Source organism: Tenrec ecaudatus, chromosome 3, assembly GCF_050624435.1.
Source record: "Tenrec ecaudatus isolate mTenEca1 chromosome 3, mTenEca1.hap1, whole genome shotgun sequence".
In the NCBI taxonomy this organism is placed as follows: Eukaryota; Metazoa; Chordata; class Mammalia; order Afrosoricida; family Tenrecidae; genus Tenrec; species Tenrec ecaudatus.
The window spans coordinates 195,964,991-195,984,687 of record NC_134532.1 but is presented as its reverse complement, the minus strand read 5'-3'; the positions used below and the strand labels follow the sequence as shown (position 1 = coordinate 195,984,687).

The following is a 19,697-nucleotide window of genomic DNA, read 5'->3' as shown; positions in this document are numbered from 1 at the left end:
CACATATAGGAATTGGAAACACAGGGAATCCAGGACAGATGAACCCCTCAGGACCAGTGGTGAGAGTGGTGATACTGGAAGGGTGGAGGGAAGGTGAGTGAGAAAGGGGAAACAGATTACAAGGATCTACATATAACCTCCTCCCTGGTGGATGGACAGGGGAGAAATGGGTGAAGGGAGACGTTGGACAGTTTAAGACATTTCAAAATAATAATTTATGAATTGGCAAGTGCTAATGGGCATTTGTGTTCATTTTTGTTAAACTCCATGATAAGGGTTCACACAATTTCTTACATAGTTCTTTCTGCTAAGCCTTGTTAAACTTTTTTGACTCTTAAGTTTTTTTTTATGTTTGTTCTATTCAGTGCCCAATAGTTACCTAGTAAATATTTGCTGATTTGAAGGTTTAACAAAGAAAAAAATGAGTATTTTTGATAATTTTAATAGTAGAAAGTGATACAGCTGTAAAGTTTTAATTTAGAAGCAAAATTCTTTCTGACAAATATTTTTGACAACATCCCCTTTGTTTCATGAAGTTTGGTCACGTTTTAAAATAAGTTTTATTGCTTTATGTAGAAAATGCCATTCAAAGGAATGACTGAAGGTGACTTGCTCCTTGTATGCTTGCTTAACAGAAGCACTTTGTCACTCAATCCATCCAACAAATATTTGTTGAATATCTGCTATTTACCTAAAGGAGCTCTGGTGGCGCTGTTGGTTAAGCACTCCTTCAGAGAAAGATGAGGCTGTCTGCTCCCATGAAGATTTGTAAAGCCCAGATTTCCACAATTTGTTTAGGACCTGTACGTTTCTGGCATTGCGTGAGATATCGGGAGTCCCTGGGTGGTGCAGATGGCTGATGTGCTGGACTGCTGGCCACAAAGTGATGGTCTGAGTTTACTTAGAAACACTTGGGAAGAAAGGGCTGGCAGTCTGCTTTTGAAAAACGGTCTTCAAAAGCACTATGGACACACATGACTTAGAATTGATGCCGCAACAATGTTGTAAGATGTTGGGGAACTGTAGGTTCACAGGAAGCGTTGTCTACCCTTATAGAACCTAGCTTGACTTGATACGATGTACTTTTAAAGTTGTCTACCCTTATAGAACCTAGCTTGACTTGATACGATGTACTTTTAAAATTCTCACTCAGTGTTTTAAAAAAAAAGTTTAAAATATGGAGAACCAGAGATTGAGTTGCTCTGCCCCTACCTATGACTTATGAGTCTACTGGCTTCTTTGAATCATATAAAGTACATTCCTGCAGTTTCCCTTGGTTGCACACACTGCTTTCAATCATATATTCACTACCAATTGGAGTACTACTCTGCAGAGGGAGCTCACTGTACCATTAATAAGAGCCATTGTAGTGAATCTTAGGACTGTGGTATGACCCTGAGACACTACTCCGATTTCTGTTTTCAAGCTGCATCTTTGTTGTCTCCCACCACCGCCACAGGACAGGTGGTTGCTGATGCACTCTGCCTTCACAGTAGTCTGATGGCAGGGTAAGCCTTCCCCGAGTGTCCTTTGTGCCACTGTGGGCCCTTTTTCAGTTTGGTTGTTCAGACGTTTGCCAACATTTACCTAATGTAGCTGAAAATCAGATGTATTCACCACTTGCTAAAGGCAAAAGAGCTGATGAGAAAAAGTGTGTGTGTGTGTGTGTGTGTGTTTCTCTTCTCAACTTCCCAAGTCCGAGGGTAGGGTCTGGCTTCTAGGTGTCCCAGTATAGCTGGAATGTGGTCCGTGTTACAGAGACGCCCCCGGCTGACCAACCAGCATGCAAGTGTGGTGCTCACATTCTGGCACTGTTCTAAAGATAAACCTGCCCTGACTGTGGGCAACAGCTGGTCCTCTCAGTCTCCCTCAGAAGTGACACCACAAGGACTGCAAATGGAATGAGCTAAGATGGAATGTGGCAGGCCGGAAACTTCTTCACCTTTCAAATTTTAAAAAGGTCTCCTTGTTAATGTTTCTATCACACGCCATTCCAGTTGTTTTTCCACCATCAAACCCCTGTTAGATTGAAAAGTAGGTGAATTGCATTTCCCCAGTGGTAGTTAAGTCACACCTCTCTGCATGTTATGAGAACTGCTGAGCCTTTTTAATATGAAATTTTCCTTTGGATTTAAACATGATGAATGGTGTTAAACGTCCATATTGTTTTAGCGTATAGTCTCTCATAGAAACGTGTCAGTGATCCAAACATTTTTCACACTGTGAACAGTTTTTTGCTACTATATAAAACAAACTTCCAAATACAGCCCTGCTTCCCATACTCATTCCATATGGCCAGCTTTATGTATACCGGTAGTTACTTTTGTTAACAGAACAGAACTCACTGCCATTGAGTCGATTCCAAATCATAGCAACCCTAAAGGGGGATTAGAAAACCGCACCTTTAGGGGCAGTGGGTGATTTCAAACTGCTGATCTTGAGGTCACTACAAGGTCTCCAATTTTGTTAACAGCGTGTATCATTTCTATTTCCTGATCCTCTTGACAAACTCTTTGTTATAGCATTGACTCAATGGTGGTGATTCGTTTTAAAGAGCCCTGGTGGTGTAGTGGGTTATAAGTGTGCCCCTTATCTTCAGGGTCAGCAATTCAAAACCACCAGCCACTCTGTGGAAGAAAGATGGGGCTTTCTACTTCTGTAAACAGTTCCAGTCTCAGAAATCCACAGGGAGGGCTGTAGTCTATCCTGCGGGGTTGCTGAGTCAGAGTCACCTCAAAGGCCGTGTTTTGGATTGGAAGATTTTCACAAGAAAATCTAGAAAGTAGTGAGTGTATATTTAATTGTGTAGTCACAGTCTGACATCAAAAGGTGCTATTGTTCTGAGATACATTAATATACCAAAAGAAACTCTTGGGCCATAGCAGTTTAAAAAATGCAGTAGGAATGCTATTACAAGTGAAACATAGAATAAATGTGATGCCGGACTGTTACAGGTAAGTAGCTGCTAGGAATTTGGCAGTATTTTGAGATGTTCTCAGAATGTACAGGAGATGGAAAATTATAATGGTTAAGGAGTTGGCATTTTGGAGTCAGCAGACCTGGGTCTGAATTCTATCATCACTCCTTGCCGCATAATTTTCAACAAGGTATTTGAAATCTCTAAGCTCCAACTTCCTGACCTGTAAACCAAGGATGATCATACTACTTTTAATAGACACTTCATAAGGCTGTTGAAGATTTTATGAGCTAATTCATGTAAAACCTTGAACATGTAATTGGAAATTGGCAAAATGTATTTATAAAATGCTGGCAACTATTATTAGATGGTGTCTCCCCAGCCCCCCATCATTTAGGTGATTTCAAAAATCATCCGTAGAAGTTTCAGGACAGCATGTACTTATATTAAATATAACAGATGAAAACTTATATGGTGGTACTTCACAAAGCTGTTTTGTATTTTTAGGCTTGTAACTTAATACAAGTATATGGCTAAGTGCACCAGGTGCATTGCTTTTATAAGAAGGCATTCTGTAGGTGAAAGGGACAAGTAAATACATATGCTCTCATCTTTCAGTTTACCTTTCACTCTGACTGGTCTGGATCAGGTTTGCCTAAGGCGGGACTCGACTGGAAGCCCTCTAGTTCTCCCCTCGCCCACCACGGAGTATTACAGTGGCCCCCTCCAGCCCCTCTTAGTTTACATGTCTCTGCTATCCAGTTTTGGAGTCCGAGATTCTCCAGCGCTGCTTTGAAATGAGAACCTAAAAACATATGGTCTTTGATGCTTTCATACAAACAAGGGAACAAGTAGACCATTTAGAACAAAATGGAATCGCTTCCTGTCTTTAAAGAAAGAAGGCAGTTAAACTTCCAGCTCATACAGAAAAGGCATTTGGGGGGCTGCGTTCTGTGCTCTTGTGTTGACTGCCCATCGGTCATATCCAGGACATGGAGATGCTGAATTTGGCTGGTCCTGCACCATCGTCAGACCATTGGCACCACTGTATCCTAGTGCATTTCCAACTCCTAGGGGGTGGGGAAGGCAGCCCCTGTCCTTAGACGTTTGCAGTGGAGTAGGATTGAAGGCTGTAAGCAGGTAGTTAGAGAATGAGGTCGAGCATCTGATGTGCCAGCTGGTGAGCATAGTAAGTACCAGGAAAATGCAGGGGAAGAGAGATCGCTTTCAGCAGGGGTGCTCTGTCCTCGGCAGACTGTCATCTGGTCTGTCCGTGGGTCTACATGTGCTCGTCTATTTTAAAGTCTGCCTCTGCCAGAACCATGTACTTCCCTCTCTGTTGCCACTCTTCCTGTCCCCCTGTCCTCCCTATCACTAAGGGTGCTACTGCTGTCTGCAGCTGGGTCAGCTTCCACCTCTCAAGCGCTGCTATGAAAGAGTTATGTGGCCTCAGGACTGACAGCCAGGAGGAAGGGGACACTTGATACAGCATTGGGAGCCTCATTCCCTGTTCAGAAGCAACCTTGCTGTTAGCAGCCTGGAGGGCTTGTAGAAAGGCGAGTCCTCAGTTTGTCTCTCCCCCACATCCTACATCTGCATACCCTGTCATTGCCTGCAGTTTGGGTTTTATCCAACCTGGCTTTGAATGCCTTGATTCTTTGAAAGTGTTCTTCTTTCAGGTGTCAGGCCACACCCATACGGAACTCCCCGTGAGCTTACGGGTTTCTAACCTCCAGTCACAAGGTGTGCTTGATGTCCCCAGAGTCCACCAGCACAGTTACAGTCTCCTCTGGCAAATTGCTTATATACAATGATCATTCTCATAATTTTACACTTATTATAGATCTTGAAGGTTTGCCTCTAAGGGGAAACGTGTTCCAAGTTTTGAAACAGCCGTCTAAATCAGAAACCACCTGCATTGGTGGGGGACTTGGAGTCAGAACACGTCAAGTTCAAATTCTAGCTTTCACAGTCCCTAGATGTGGTGACTGTGTGTAGTCACTTGGCCAAGGTGTTCTCCTTGTGGATGTAGCGATAACAGCGACTTCTCAGAGCTGGTTCCATTTGGTCCTACTCCTGGCGACACATGTGTGCAGAATAGAACTGCCTGCCCTCCATAGGCTTTCCATGACTGTGACCTTTCAGAAGCAGCTCACCAGGTGTGTCTTCCGAAAGCACTCTGGGAGGTTTTGAACTGTTGATCCTTCAGTTTAGTGCCGAGTGCTGAGTGGTGTGAGCCATTCAGGGTAGATTTTATGAGAACACAATGTGAACGTGTGAGGGCAGAGTCCCATAGGAAAGGAATGTGGCCTGAAAAGCACACTAGGTGCTGTCAAAGTCAGCGCCCTTTCACGGTGACCCAGTGTGTTCCAGAGTTTCACAGCTGACTCCTTTTAGAAGAAAATCACCAGGCCTTTCTTTTGAGGTGCCTCTGGGTTCGGACCACTAAACTACAGCTGGTTTCAAGCAATAAATCATGTGCACCACCCGGGGTCTCCAGGAATGATGTGATGTTAAAGATTTGCTTAGCAGTGGTCATCACCAGTTGCTGTGTGACCCATGCTGTACTGAAGAGGTTCTGTTCCCCGGGAATGCAGCAAAGGCCTAGGTGGCCACATTGTGGCTTGTGTTAAATCCTGCTGCAGCTGTGCAAGGAGGTGATTGGAGAGCCCAGGGAAGAGCAGCTGTAATCAGGAAAGGTAGACGTAGACCCACGACTTACCGGACACCAGGAGGCTTCTGCTCTGAGGCTAGCGGAGGAGGAAGAAGGGATGGTGGAGTGGCATGGGGCCTGAGAGAAACGGATACATGCAGAAAGCTCTAAATAGATAGCTGGAGCAGAAGCTATCTGTCTGCGGAGCCTGATCTGATGGCTGCAAACATTTTCTTTATTCTGTGGAGCCAGTGTGATTGCGTGATGGACAACACTACACACGGACTTACCTGCAACCGTGCTCAGCCGTTTTCTATTCTGTTGAACATAAGGATTCAGCTTCAGAAGCTTCCAGTGTCAGTATGATGAGCAAAGAGCCATCTTCAGAGAATTGTGGGATGATAATTTGAAATGATATTTGAAATCTGGTGTTTAATAAATGGTATGTTTTGACAGCAGCTGTTCTCTGGAAAGGCCTTAGAGTGACTTTCCCCCTCTCAGTGCCCTGTCAACTACTGTGCTGCTTATTAGTTTGCCATAGTTCAGTTCATCCACTCCTGTTATTTTTTTGCTGTTAATAGAGTATTAGACACTAGTTTTTAAGAAGTTTAAAGATTATTAGCTTCATCCTTTGTATTAGGATATGGAGCCACTAGTTGAACAACTTGGCTGAGCGGTCACAGTGAGTCTGCGTCACAGCTGAGATGAGAGTTCTTCCAGGATTCTTCCTCTTAGTCTTGGAACAAATTGCCAGAATTCGGAGACTCTGTTAGGTACTAGCTCACCTTGCTGATCAATTTCCTTCAAAACAACTTAAGCTATTGTAGAAATGGGCATTATTTATGCACCTCTGTCAGTTGAGAAATGCACCCTAAGAACAGTCCCGTGTCCTTGCCGCCTGCCCTCTGGAGAGTGCTGATGACGGGCTGAGTAACGAAGAGCTGGGTGATTTTGAAGTGAATAGCAACTTTGCCCCCAAGAATGATTGACACCAGGGACTTCAAAATGTGTTTGACAAAATGTAACTACGAGATAGTGAATTTTACCAGAACTCTGTGAAGCCCCTTAGTGTAAGATGTCCCCTATCCTGCTTATGAAGGAGGCTTGGTGGGGTAGTGGTTAAGCATTGGGTTGTTATCTGCATGGTCAGCCGTTTGAAACCACCAGCACCTCTGCAGGAGAGAAACAGGCTTTTTATTATAAACAGTTAAAGCTCATAGTCTCAGAAACTCACCGCGTGGGTCAGGATTGACTTGATGGCAGTCAAAAATATATATTTTTTGGTATCCTGCATATGTATGTGTCTTTATTAATATGTAAAAATAGATGGTCAAAAATATCTGTCAGTTAAACACATTTGACTCTTTACTATTCATTTAGACGGCAGCATCCAAAAATACAGTCTTAAGCCACCCTTCAAGTGCCAAATGCTAGCGATAGAGTGGGGAGCAAGACCCTGGGAGTTGAATGGAATAGAGAGAAGTCAGAAGAATAATCATCAGCATAAATAGTTAATCAGGGAAATGCTGTGTGCAGTAAGTACAAGGTGATCATACAACAGTGTCAGGGAAAGCTCACCAGAAATAAACTTGTACTTGTGAGGAGTGAAGTCTTAGTAGGCTACAGAGGCAAACCTGAGACCTGTGTAATAAAGGTGAGCATGGAGAAAAAGGTCTCAACCCCTACGGAACAGGCTGGGGAGTTACCGAGAACCAGAGACTAGCCAGTGCCCATGCAGAGAGCAAATGTCATATAAGGTCTTGGTCACCAGGTGAGAAATGAAGGGGTTTAGGAAGAGGCACCAAAGGGACCAGGCAGCACAAGGATAAGTGAATTTCTCCCCAAAGTAAATGGCATCTTCTATATAAAATGTCCATTGTTTTCAATATTCTTGGTGAAGAAAATGACCTTAGAACCACTACAGTGTTCTCTCTACTGGTACCACGCATACATAATGAGGCCCTGGGGCTGGGTAAAGGTCTAACTAACTATAAGGTGGGCCACTCAAACCTACCAGCTGACCCTTGGGAGAGAGATGAGGCTGTTGTCTGTTCCTGCCTCACAAATCCTATAGAAAACCTACCCCCTTGCCCCCCAGTCAGAACGGACTCCACGGTCCCAGCAGACTCAGTAGAATGCCATTACCACCACCACTGCAGTGTAGCTTTGGACCCTGGCTGGCTGAAACATATATTCTGTCGGATGTTTTCTTTCTGCCTGTGCTGGATCAACTCAAATTGTGGGAAGATTTTGCTGTGCTGGGGTGTTTACATCAGGGACTTGCTCTGTTGATCAGTTGAGCAGCCATCCAAATGACAGAATCTCATCCTGTTTCGTTGGCTGGGGTTTTTGTGTGGGTGTGTGAGGTACAGCTGCACTGTGGGTTTCTTGGCAGTCAGGACTGGGCAATTCTCAAAGCAGTTCATCTCGAATAGGAAGAGACTGAAGAGTAAAAAGGCTACTCTGAATGTATGAAATTCAGTGGAAAGCACCCAGGCTGAACACTTTGGCTGATATCCTAAGTTACTGTGGCAGAAGCCCACGAAGGAGGGGACATATTAAAAAATAGTGAAAGCATTGTCTTGGTATAAAACTATAAAATTGCGGTGTGTAATCTTTTAAATGAAATTTTTGTTTGCTTATGCTTTGTCTGGGTGTTTTCTCTATAGAGCACTTAATGAAGAAGGCAGATTGCCAAGAACTCGCCTTGCACACAAATGTGAATTCACAGTTTTATGTAGTTTATCTGAAAGATCTTTTCTCTGATATGTTTATATCCAGAGGGAGTCCTAGATCTAGGTTTTCTGCTCCCTTGTTCTAGTTGCATTTTGTTTTCCTGGACCCTCACATCAAACTGTTAAGAACTCCTCGTTTTCCAAGCACACATGCATCCTTTCCTTGGATAAATGCATCTTCATCCTGCCAGTTCTTCACACATGCCTTGGAGTTGCTTTCCATATTTAATGACTGGGTTCCACCCATTCTGTTGCTCTCGGGGTGGCAGGGAGTCAGATCCTGTGGTCAGTTTGCCTTGGTTCAAATCTACCTCTGCTACTTACTATCTTGGTTCCATTTAATTCCTCAGTTTCTCATATCAAAATGAGGATAATCATCATGTGCACACCTTATGTGAACCCTGTTAACTCGAGTTAATGACAAAATGCACACACAGTGGTTGATCTATGCATTTAAGAGAGAAGATGCTAGCACTTACTTTCTTTTTGAAGCTGCCCAGCCTCTTAGATAGTAGTTGTACGCTGTAGGTCTCATCAAGTCGGTTTTAACTCAGCGCTCCCATGAGGAACAGAAGGAAACTGCCAGCATGGCCATCCTCATGGCTGTTGTGTGAGCCCATTGGTGTAGCTGCATTGTCAGTCCACCTCATCACGAGCCTCCTGCTTTTCTGCTGCCTCTATTTTGCCAAACAAAATGCCACTTTCCAGGGACTAGTCTCTTGATAACACATCCAAAGTAGATAAGACAAAGTCTGGCCATCCTCACTTCTAAGGAGCATTCTGGCCGTATATCTTTCAAGACAGACTTGTTTGGATAAATGCTTCTTCATCCTGCCAGTTCTTCTGGCAATCCTAGTATAATCCATGTTATTGGCCAATACAATAATTCAAAAACATTAGTTCTTCTTGGGTCTTCCTTATTTTATTTACATACATATAAGGTACCTGGATATACCACAACTTGGGTCTGGTGCGCCTTGATTTTTAGTGAGATCATTGCTTTGTAATACTTTAAAGATGTCGTCTTTGGCAGATTTTTTTTTTTTTTTTTACTGCTGCTTCCATGGCAGATCCTTTACAACCTCAGTAGTTTCTCCCTTCATCATGATGTGGCTTATTGGTCCAGTTGTGTGGATTTTTTTGGTCTTTCGTTAAGGTGTATTACCTAATGAAGACTGTATGTCTGCTCAGTAAGTGTTTAAAATCCTCTTCACTTTTAGCAAGTAAGGGTATGCTATCTGCATTTTCCTTACCTCTTACATGTTGTTGTTAGGTTACCCCAGAGTACTTTCTGACTTAGATCAACCTTAGCTACAACAGAACAACACATTTCCCAATTCTCTAGCATCTCATCATCTTTTTTTGTGTTTCAGCCCATTTTTCCATCTCATTGAAGATCTTCTTCTTTTTCACTGACCCGGTACTATTAATACATAGCATTCTCTCACGTCTGCAAATTCCAAACTCAATGCCATCAAGTTAATTCAGACTCATAGTGACCCTGTGCAAGGAATCTGCAGCTGTCAGTCTTTATGGGAGCTGATAGCTTCATCTGTCTGCTATAGAGCACCTGATGGATTTGCCCAAAGTGGTACCAGGGCCCCTGTTAATGCTATCTTTACTCTTTTGGATGATCCCATTCAACTTGAAAACTATCTGTGTGCTGTGTACCCTAACTAAGATTCTCTGTCTATCCTGGCCTTATACCCCCATACTCACACTAATATTAAAATGATGTTAGACTGAACAATTATCTCTATTTGGGAATGAGGAACTGAGAAATTAATGGAAACAATCTTCTCTCGTACCATCCAGACCTCTTCTGCCTGGACAGTTCTATCAGAAATACGCTTCCTCCTGATCTCTCTGATTCTAGGTGTATCTTTTACAGTCCATTCACCACGTGTGATTGGTATGTGCTGGTGAGTTAGTTTTCTTCTCAGAGGTGACAGGGTGCAGCTGCCTGAAAGGGTGGACTTGCCTTTAATCTTCATGAAAGCAGATCTCCAGGTCCTCCTTCACAGAGCTAACTGCCGGGTGATTCAAACCACCAACCCTTTGGTTGGCTCAACCCTGGTATCACCATGACACCTTATTTGCAACGTAAAACAGTCATCTTGTAAATGTGGCATTATTTACCATAATAAATGTGAATTATTTTACTTTTGTTCAGTTTATCCAGCATCTTTAAAAGTCATTAATGAACTGTCCTCTTTCTGTTTTCTTCAACTTCAGCCAGCTGGAATCCTCTCAAAGCCTTTGCACGGGTGTTTCCTTCTTCTGGGATTATTTTTCTCTCTGGACATCATCGTATTGGCTCCTTGCATTTTTCAGTTCAGATATTCTCTCCTCAGAGAGACTCACCCTAACAGCATTTTTCCTTTTTTTAAATTAAATACTTTTATTGGGGGCTCTTACATCTCTTATCACAATCCATACATTCCTCCAGTGTGTCAAGCACATTTGCACATATGCCCCATCATCATTTTCAAAGCAGTCTCTTCCCACTCGAGCCCCTGATAACAGCTCCCCATTTCTTTCCTTTCCCTCCCCTGCCCGCCTTCACTCACAAACCCTTGATAAGTTATAGATTATGATTTTCATATCTTACATTGTTCCCCCTCTCCCACTTTTCTGTTATTTGTCCCCCCTTGGAGGGGATATAGGTTGATCCTTGTGATCAATTCCCCTTCCCCTCCCCCCCCCTCCCATAATCCTCCTGGTACCTCTACTTTCCTTGTTGGCCCTGAGGGGTTTATCTATCCTGGATTCCCTGTATTGCGGGCTCTTATCTGTAACAGCATGCATGTTCTGGTCTAATCTGATTTGTAAGGTAGAATTGAGGTCATGATAGCGGGGGAAAGGAAGCACCAAAGAACTAGGGGAAAGTTGTGTGTTTCATTGGTGCTTTACTGTACTCTGACTGACTCGCTTTCCTAATAGCTGATCACTTTCTGAAATCTCCCTCCCTTTTTTCCCTTTCATAAGCTGCTTCCTTCCACCCCCAGCAGATTTGAAGTTCCAGAAGGACAAGTGATGTCATCTCTCTTGATCAAGGCTATTTCTAGTGCTTAGTATGTAGCTTGATACACACTGTTACAGGGATGAGTGGGTAGATGGCTGGCTGAAAAGTAAATAAAGTATACTTCTGTTAAGTTTTCTATACCCAGGAAAATCATCAGTTATTATTTCATCCACTGGAGACTTTTCTATATGCCCATTTTATAGTGAAGCATGTTAATTTTAAAAATCATTTTTCTATTATCTCTTGTAAACCCCCCATTTGCAAGAAATGTGTCTCTTCTGTGAAGGCTAGATATCATTTTGGAATTAACTATTGACTGAATTGAAAAGTCAATATAGCAACCTTTGTTTTCCCTGATGTTATAATAATTTCCAGCATTTTAAAAATTCTGCAAAGAAGGTGTGTTTGAAGTAGCATCCCTCTTTTCTCTCTCACAGTTCATAATTGGACCCTCGAGGACACCCTGCAGTGGTTGGTGGAATTTGTTGAACTGCCCCAATATGAAAAGAATTTCCGAGATAATAATGTGAAAGGAACAACACTTCCCAGGTGAGTCGTTCATTTATTAACCAAATGTATTTTCCACTCTTGGTGTATTGTATATTAGAGGTCTCTTCAAAGCTGTCTCTGCAAGTTCGTGGTACTTTGATGGCCAAGGGTTCAAAGGGAATATATAAGTGTTAAGGAAGTTTCTTTTTTCACTTATTTTTTTAGAAATCATTTTACTGGGGACTCTTACAGTTCTTATCACAGTCCATACATACATCCACTGTGTCTAGCACATTTGTATACATGTTGCCATCATCATTTTCAAAACATTTTCTTTCTACTTGAGCCCTTGGTATCAGTTCATTTCCTCCCTCCCTCATGAACCCTTGATAATTTATAACTTGTTATTTTTTTCATGTCTTACACCGACCGTTGTCACCCTTCACCCACCCTTCTGTTGTCCATCCTCCTGGGAGGGGGTTTTATGTAGATCATTGTGATCAGTTCCCCCTTTCTCCCACCACCTTCCCCTTCCCCTCCTGGTATCATTACTCTCATTATTGGTCTTGAGGGGTTTATCTGTCTTGGATTTTCTGTGTTTCCAACTTTTATCTATACCAGTGTACAGGCTCTGGTTTAGCCGGATTTGTAAGGTAGAATTGGGGTTATGATAGTGGGGAGGAGGAAGCATTAAAGAACTAGACTAGAGGAAAGTTGTATGTTTCATCTGTGCTGTAGTGCACCCTTCATCTCTTTCTTGTGACCCTTCTGTAAGGGGATGTCCAGTTATCTACAGATGGGCTTTGGGTCTCTACTCTGCCTTTCCCGTCATTCACATTGATATGATTTATTATTCTGGGTCTTGGATGCCTGATACTCTATCCCATCGACACCTCATGATCACACAGGCTGGTGTGCTTCTTCCATGTGGGCTTTGTTGCTTCTCAGCTAGATGGCCACTTGTTTAATCTTCAAGCCATTAAGACCCCAGATGCTTTATCTTTTGATAGCTGGGCACCTTCAGCTTTCTTCACCACATTTGCTTATGCACCCATTTTGTCTTCAGTGATAGTGTTGGGAAGGTGAGCATCACAGAATACCAGGTTATTAGAGCAAAGTGTTCTTGCGTTGAGGGAGTACTTGAGTAGAGGACCAATGTCCATCTGTTACCTTAATACTTGTAAACATTTACATATGCACATGCCTGTATTTAAACTCTATAAATGTCCTTTGCCTCCTGGTTCTTTCCTCTATTTTATTTCACTTTCCTCTTGTCCCACTATCATGTTCAGCCCTCATTTGGGTTTCAGTAATTCCTCTCGGGTACATTGCCCTTGATCAAGCCCCACCAGGAATCCTATGCCTCCTTGCCATCAATTTTAGATCACTTGTTGTTCGCTTGTCCCTGGGTTTGTTGACACCCCTCTTCCTTTCCCCACTTCCCCCTCTCCCAAGTCCCACGGGAGCTGTCTGTCCCATTGTTTTCTTCTTTGGATTGTTTATCCCATCCATCTTATCTAGATAGACATTTAGAGACAATAGTAAGCACAAAAACAAGACAAAGCAAAACCAAACAACAAAAGAAAAATAAATAAAACAACAAAACCAACAAAAAAGAGAAAAGCCTATAAATAGTTTCAGGTCTGTTTGTTGACTTTAGGGGTGTTTTCCTTTTTTTACATCTTAAGGGTTGTCATTTTGAGAAGGTACTGGTGGGCTGGATAGGAATGTATTTTTAGGTAACATCAAGGGGTCAACTTCTGACCCCCTAGTAAATATAATAAGGCCTATTCATTTGATATTGGGTCACTTTCATGTATGAGTGACTTCATGTACAGATCTATCATGATTAGTGTTCTCTCACTAACACCAATAGCTACTTAACAAAAGCAGTGGCCATAAGTTATACCTCACTGTAAAAATAGCTTCATAAACAATAAGTAAATATTCTCCTCACCTCCACGCTGGGACATCATGTCAGTTCAGATCCTATAGGACAGAGCAGAAAGCTCCTTAGAGGGTCCCAGACTGGAAATTGCTAGAAGCCAACAACCATGTCTTTCTCCTGAAGAGCTGTCGATGGGTTTGAACCACTGACCTTTCAGCTGACAGCCATTGCTTTAACCACTGTTGTACCAGACCACCATGGATACATGTTTAAAAGCGTGTCAAATATTTTGCCTAAGGTGGTGTTTAAACTCATAGATTTGATGCCCAAATCCAGAGTGATGGTGTGACGCCTCCTGCTGCTTTTGAAAACTGTATTTTCTATCTCGCCATTCGTTACTTGGCCTCATAATTTAAAAGATTTAAATGCTAACATTTACTGCAATCCCACAGAACTTTTCCTGTACAAGTTTGCTGCACATTTAAAAAAAGGCTCTTAATCAGTTACTATGTAATTATGTTAAGTGGTGCAGTGTACATATTATGCCCCTCATCAACTTGTGTCCATACGCTATTTAAGTAAGTAGCTTTTGTTCTTGTGAGGGTTGTGTTTTGGATCAAGTTGAAAGTTTACCCATTTTCCTTAAACAAATTTTAAAGTTCCATATCCATATATCTGATTTTACTGTCGATATACGAGGGGCTTCACAGAGCTCCCGGAAAATCGGATTAAAAGATAGTGGCATTTCCCCACAAACCTTTGAAGCCCCCCAGACATACTTGAATGCCGAAATTAAGGGTTGAGTATCTATCAGTTTACCAAGTTTATTTTACACAATGTGTTTCCTGTTCTTGGTACACCTGGGTGCAGGAGAGAAGGTAGGGATTAGTTTACCTAAGAAGCCCTTGGGTGGAAGATTGGTCCATCCCTGGGCTGCAGCAGAAAAGATTTGAGATTTGTATACCCCCACCCCACCCCCGAAGCTTCTCAGAACAGCCTGGAAGTCCATACCCTACTGAAAGGTCACAGCATTGAAAACCCTCTACAGGGCAGTTTGACCCTGACACACAGTGGGTTGCCAGGAGCCCATAGTAACTAGTCGGCCTAGATACTCAGTCCCCAACAACTACAAACAGGTTTGAAACTGGAATGAATAGATTTAATGAGCAATAAACAAAGAATGCACGTCAGAAAAGATTGCCTTAGGGACAAATAAAGATATTTCTGGATGTTAAATAAGACAAGTTTCTAAATGAAAATAAAACAGGGCAGAGCATTGAAACAGGATTAGTCACACTGAAGAAATACTCAGGATGTTTTTTATACTGCATTTGGGGAAGTTTCTTGATAGAAAGCAGCATGACATAGAAGAGGGTGTCTTAGATATTAGTCAAGGAGGCTTGGTGAGGTAATGGTTACAAGTTGGGCTGCTGACCTCAGGGTTAGCAGTTTGAGACCACAAGCTGCTCCATGGGGGAAAGATGAGGCTTTCTACTCCCTCAAAGAGTTGCAGTCTTGAAAACCCACAGGTGTAGTTCTACCCTCTCGTGGAGGGTCAGAGTCAGAACCGACTGCCTGGCAGTGACTTTGTTTAGTCCCCTTTTTTTTTTGATGAAGGTAAAATTTTAAGGAAGTAAAAGTCATAAAGTAAAAAAAAATTGTCGTAGAGTAATGCCAAATTCCAGGGTTAATTTTAGATAGGGAAGATGCATTGAGCATACATGTGGAAGTTGAGTTGTCAGGTCAGCTCATTGGAACCTCTTTTCAGTAGAAGAGAAATGAAAAGTAAGCCGACAAAGGGTTGATAGTGATGAAGTTTGATGAGAGACAGCTTTTTCTGTGCTTACTGTAGAAGTGAGAACTGTGTACTGGAAAGTATAAGAAAGTAGATTGCAAGTTCCAGAAGCGGGCCTGCAGCAGCCCATTGTTAGGTTTCGTTTCTGTGATTCTCAGACATTGTTCCGTTTGCTGTTGGTAGCCGACTCTGTATATTAGCTACTCCTAAGGGTTATCTGATGCTGAAGAAACCCTGGGGACTCAGTGGTTAAGGCTTTGGCTCAGCAGTTCCAACCCAACAAACAATGTAGCAGTCTTCTTACAGAAGACTTAGCACTGCCCGAAAGGTTCGCTGTGAGTTGGACTTGACTGGATGGCAACAGATTGATCTTAAACTTTTGACTGTGTTTCCTGCTCTACATGGTGCTTCTGACCTCGGTTTGCTCACCCTCGCCCCACACGACGCCCGCCTCCTCAGTGTTTTCAGCCCTGTGTGGCCTTGCCTGCCACCCTGGGGGCTCAGGAAATATCACTTCTGCCTCTGGGCTGGTAATGCACCGTGCATAAAGCCCTGTCCTCTGGTTTCCTTGTCACCGCATCTCATCATCTCTGTCTTAAATTTGGTCTGTCCACGGTGTTGCTCTTCCTTCCACGCATCTTCCAGCTATTGTGCAAACGTTCAGCAGACCTCTACCATGGCTCCACACCAGGCTACGCTGTGGAGTAAGCTGTAGTTTCTTCTGCCTCCCAGCAGTTTTCTAAGTGTCTTGTTACGCCTCCTGGAAGGGGACACGTGGAAGAGCTGAAGGCAGGCAGGCATTTTGTCAAGGGCAACGTAGCAGTCGCCTTGACTGGCTAACTTTTTAGAGAAGCCTCAGAGGAGGTCCTGACCGCTCTTCCTACTCAGAAGTATTGCTCTCTTCCCCTCTGGAATATAGTGCTTCCCTGTCTTAGGAGTTGTACATATTTTAGTTAGAATCTCTCTCTTACCACTTACTGTTTACGTAACCTTGCCCAAGTGAGCCTCCCAGAACCTTAGTTTTCTCATCTCTGAAATGAGATATTATAACTACGGTTCTGGCAAAAGGACTGCTACGTAGTGCATGCTTGCTTTTAATATATGTTTCATTAATGATTGCATTGTCATTGTTAGGCTTTGTGTTATACGGCATCATACTTAATTCTTAAGAAATCTTAGTTGAGTCCTGGATGGCTTGACTATGCTGAGCAAAGTGACTTTGTTTCCTTATCTCAGCTGTGCCTTTTGCCCTGTCCACCTCCGACCTCATGCTTTCTTCTGAATTAAATCAGTGCTCACCAAATGGTCTGTGCTTACTACATTCATTCTGAACCTACCCTGGATGACTTCTTCCCACTGATGGGGCTAGTGTGTTTTAACTTTTAAGCAGTTTAAGTATTTGAATGTAAAGGTACCAATAGTTTAGGTACTTCTAGAGAAGAGCGATAGCTAACTAGAAAAGTATTTTTTAATTTAAGTTGTTATAATTTTATTGTTCTTGTGAAGGGAAAAAAAGGAAAATGCCACAGGCAAGTAATGTTTATAAAACATTTTGAAATTGAGATATTTCTAAATCATAATAAGTTAAAATAGAGACAAACTTTGGAAAACCAAAATATAACAATCTTTAGCCACTAAGCTATTAACATACAAGGGTCTTTCTTTAGCTAAATTTGCACTGGTAAGTTTCTGGATACATGTGATCAAGTATTCAATAACACACACACTGAACTCTTACAACAACCACTAATATGTGAAACACGAAATGTGTTGCTCAAATCGACGAATGTACACAAGTGTGCTCACTGAACGCGTCTGCATTTCCTTAATGAACAGGATAGCTGTGCACGAGCCGTCCTTCACGGTCACTCAGTTGAAGATCATCGACCGGAGCCATAGGCAGAAGCTTCAGCTCAAGGCGCTCGACGTGGTGCTCTTCGGCCCTCTGACACGTTAGTAGCCGACTACACTTGGAGTGGGGGGGGGGGGGCAGAGCAAAGATCAGAGCACCGGTGTGTTTGTTTATAAAGAAGGGTAAAGTCAGAAAGGTAGTAATCTACCTTTTGCTAGCTGTGAAAGATATGTAAGAGCATCTTATAATGAGAGATTTTTTTTCGAAGGAGATTTCCTGTCACTGAAATAGGTGTACACATTTCAAAGCTGGTAGCTTATGCAAAAAAAATTTTGAAAGACAGTGATAACAGGTGGATAGCATCAGGGTTGCATAACAACTGAAGAAGCCCTGTAAAAAATGGTGTGATATAACTGTCTTGATTTGAAATAGTGGCTAGTGATCGTAGCTTGATTTCATTATCACCAAAGAAAAGGAATTTAGATAACTGCAGGATGGCCCGTGGTTTCCTTCTGTTGTACGAAGGGTAGAGAGATGAGTTGGAACTGCGCAGTGTTTTGTGCTGCCCAGCGACACAGGGTCTCTCTGAATCGAAACTGACTCAGCGACACCTAGCAACAGCAAAGGAAAGGGTTTGTCAGGTAGAGATGTGAAGTAAGGCTCACTTGACGCTTTAGCACAGTGGTTCTCAACATTCCTAGTGCCTCGAGCCTTTAATACAGTTCCTCATGTTGTGGTGACCCCCCCCCCCCATACAATTGTTTTCGTTGCTACTTCATAGCTGTAATTTTGCTACTGTTATGAATCGGTGACTCCTGTGAAAGAGGCTGAGACCCACAGGTTGAGAACTGCTGTAGAAAGCAACGAGTCTCCCGATAGAAATGGAAGGTGGAGTATATGTTATTTGATTGTTCCTCAGATCGTTTTGGGGAGGATCACTGAAGGAAGTGTTAAGCCATATTTGTAAGGAGAATAAACCCTGTATTTGTTTTCTTTGATAAAAATAATTTCTCCTTTATAAGCTTAATGTGTTTATTTTATTTTATTTGAAGTACCAGAAAGTTGAGTGTGGGGTGGGGTAAGTATTTGAAGGATGCGCTTTTTAAAAGAATTTATATTTTATTTCTCATAGCCCACAAAGGAGTAAAAGCAATTAGTACAAGAAAGAAGGCTTTCAAGAGTTATAAATTAGGAGAATGAGGTTTATAGTACCCGAATTCTTGTAGTTAGGAGACTTCTGGTCTCTGTGATAACATCATGGAGCAACCCTGGTATAATGGGTGGATTCTGTGCCTGAGCAGCTGGAGCAGCGGCTGGAACTCCTAGTTGTAAGAGTTGGTGGAAGCGCATTAGGGGCGGAAATGAGAAGCCCTAGGAAACAGCACACTGCCGACATGCTGAGGATTGCCCAGAAATGGGTCCCGTCTAACCTCTTCCTTGGCTTTTCTGATGGAATCCATTGGGAGAGTGTCTCTTGAGAGTTTCTTGCATTTTCATGTCTGATGGGTGACAATAGGAATTAGAGTATAGAATTTCTTTCCCTAGCCGCAACTTGGTCTGGTATAGTTTTTATTAACCTGAGGGAGGAAAATACTTTCTAAGCACTCCCCAACAACTTAGACCATGAAAAGTACACAGGGAAAGCTGAAACCAACAGGACTGCCTTGCTTTTCTGGGTCTTGAAAACTTCCCACCTTTGAGAAGGTGTGATCTTACCACTTTCTCCCTTGTTGGTGTGGGAAGAGTGTTCCCTCTCCGACAGGCTTCTGCCTGACACAGGCTCCGGCTGTCTCAGCTTTTACTCGCTATCAAGTCGTCTGACGATTAAAAAAAAAAAGTCAGACTTTGCGAAGTTGGAGCCCTCAAAGAATAATCTGAGCAAACGTTTTAATAAATGAACCAGTTAAGCTAATGATGCATTCCCTCCTTAATGTGTTTGTCCTGGGATGATTTGAGTGAACTGTGGCCCACAGTGGGAAACACTCATACTAGTTTAATAAAAAACTAGCAACGTCAAATGAAACACATTTTTTTCAAGTGTTTACTTAAATCTGGAGCTAGTCATTGAGTTTGGGACTTGTTCGTGTGTGTGTGTGTGTGTGTGTGTGTGTGTTGTTTGCTGTTCATGTTCTGTTTCTTCCAGAGACAGAGAGCAGGACTTCTACAGGAACTAGCGCCTAGGCCAAGCTTCTCAGTCTGCGGCAGATATAAACACCAAACCCTTCGAGAGGCTTTGGCTTTTGGCAGTGCACTCCTGAGAGGGCGGCCCTCCAGAAATGTGGAACACTGGGGTTCTGGCATAGAACCTGCAAGTTTCTGACTCTGCAGACATGGAGGTGTAAC

The 19,697-nt window shown here is 42.7% G+C and overlaps 1 protein-coding gene across 2 annotated transcripts in view; it reads left to right on the top strand.

The window, feature by feature from the left end:
* Window positions 1–19,697, top strand: part of STIM2 (stromal interaction molecule 2) — a 166,555-nt gene that overhangs the window by 113,863 nt on the left and 32,995 nt on the right. For both annotated transcript variants that reach the window (XM_075544457.1, XM_075544458.1), the window contains exons 4-5: window positions 11,768–11,879; window positions 17,339–17,454. In XM_075544457.1, the coding sequence (XP_075400572.1) occupies window positions 11,768–11,879; window positions 17,339–17,454 (228 nt within the window). The remainder of the gene's footprint in view (window positions 1–11,767; window positions 11,880–17,338; window positions 17,455–19,697) is intronic.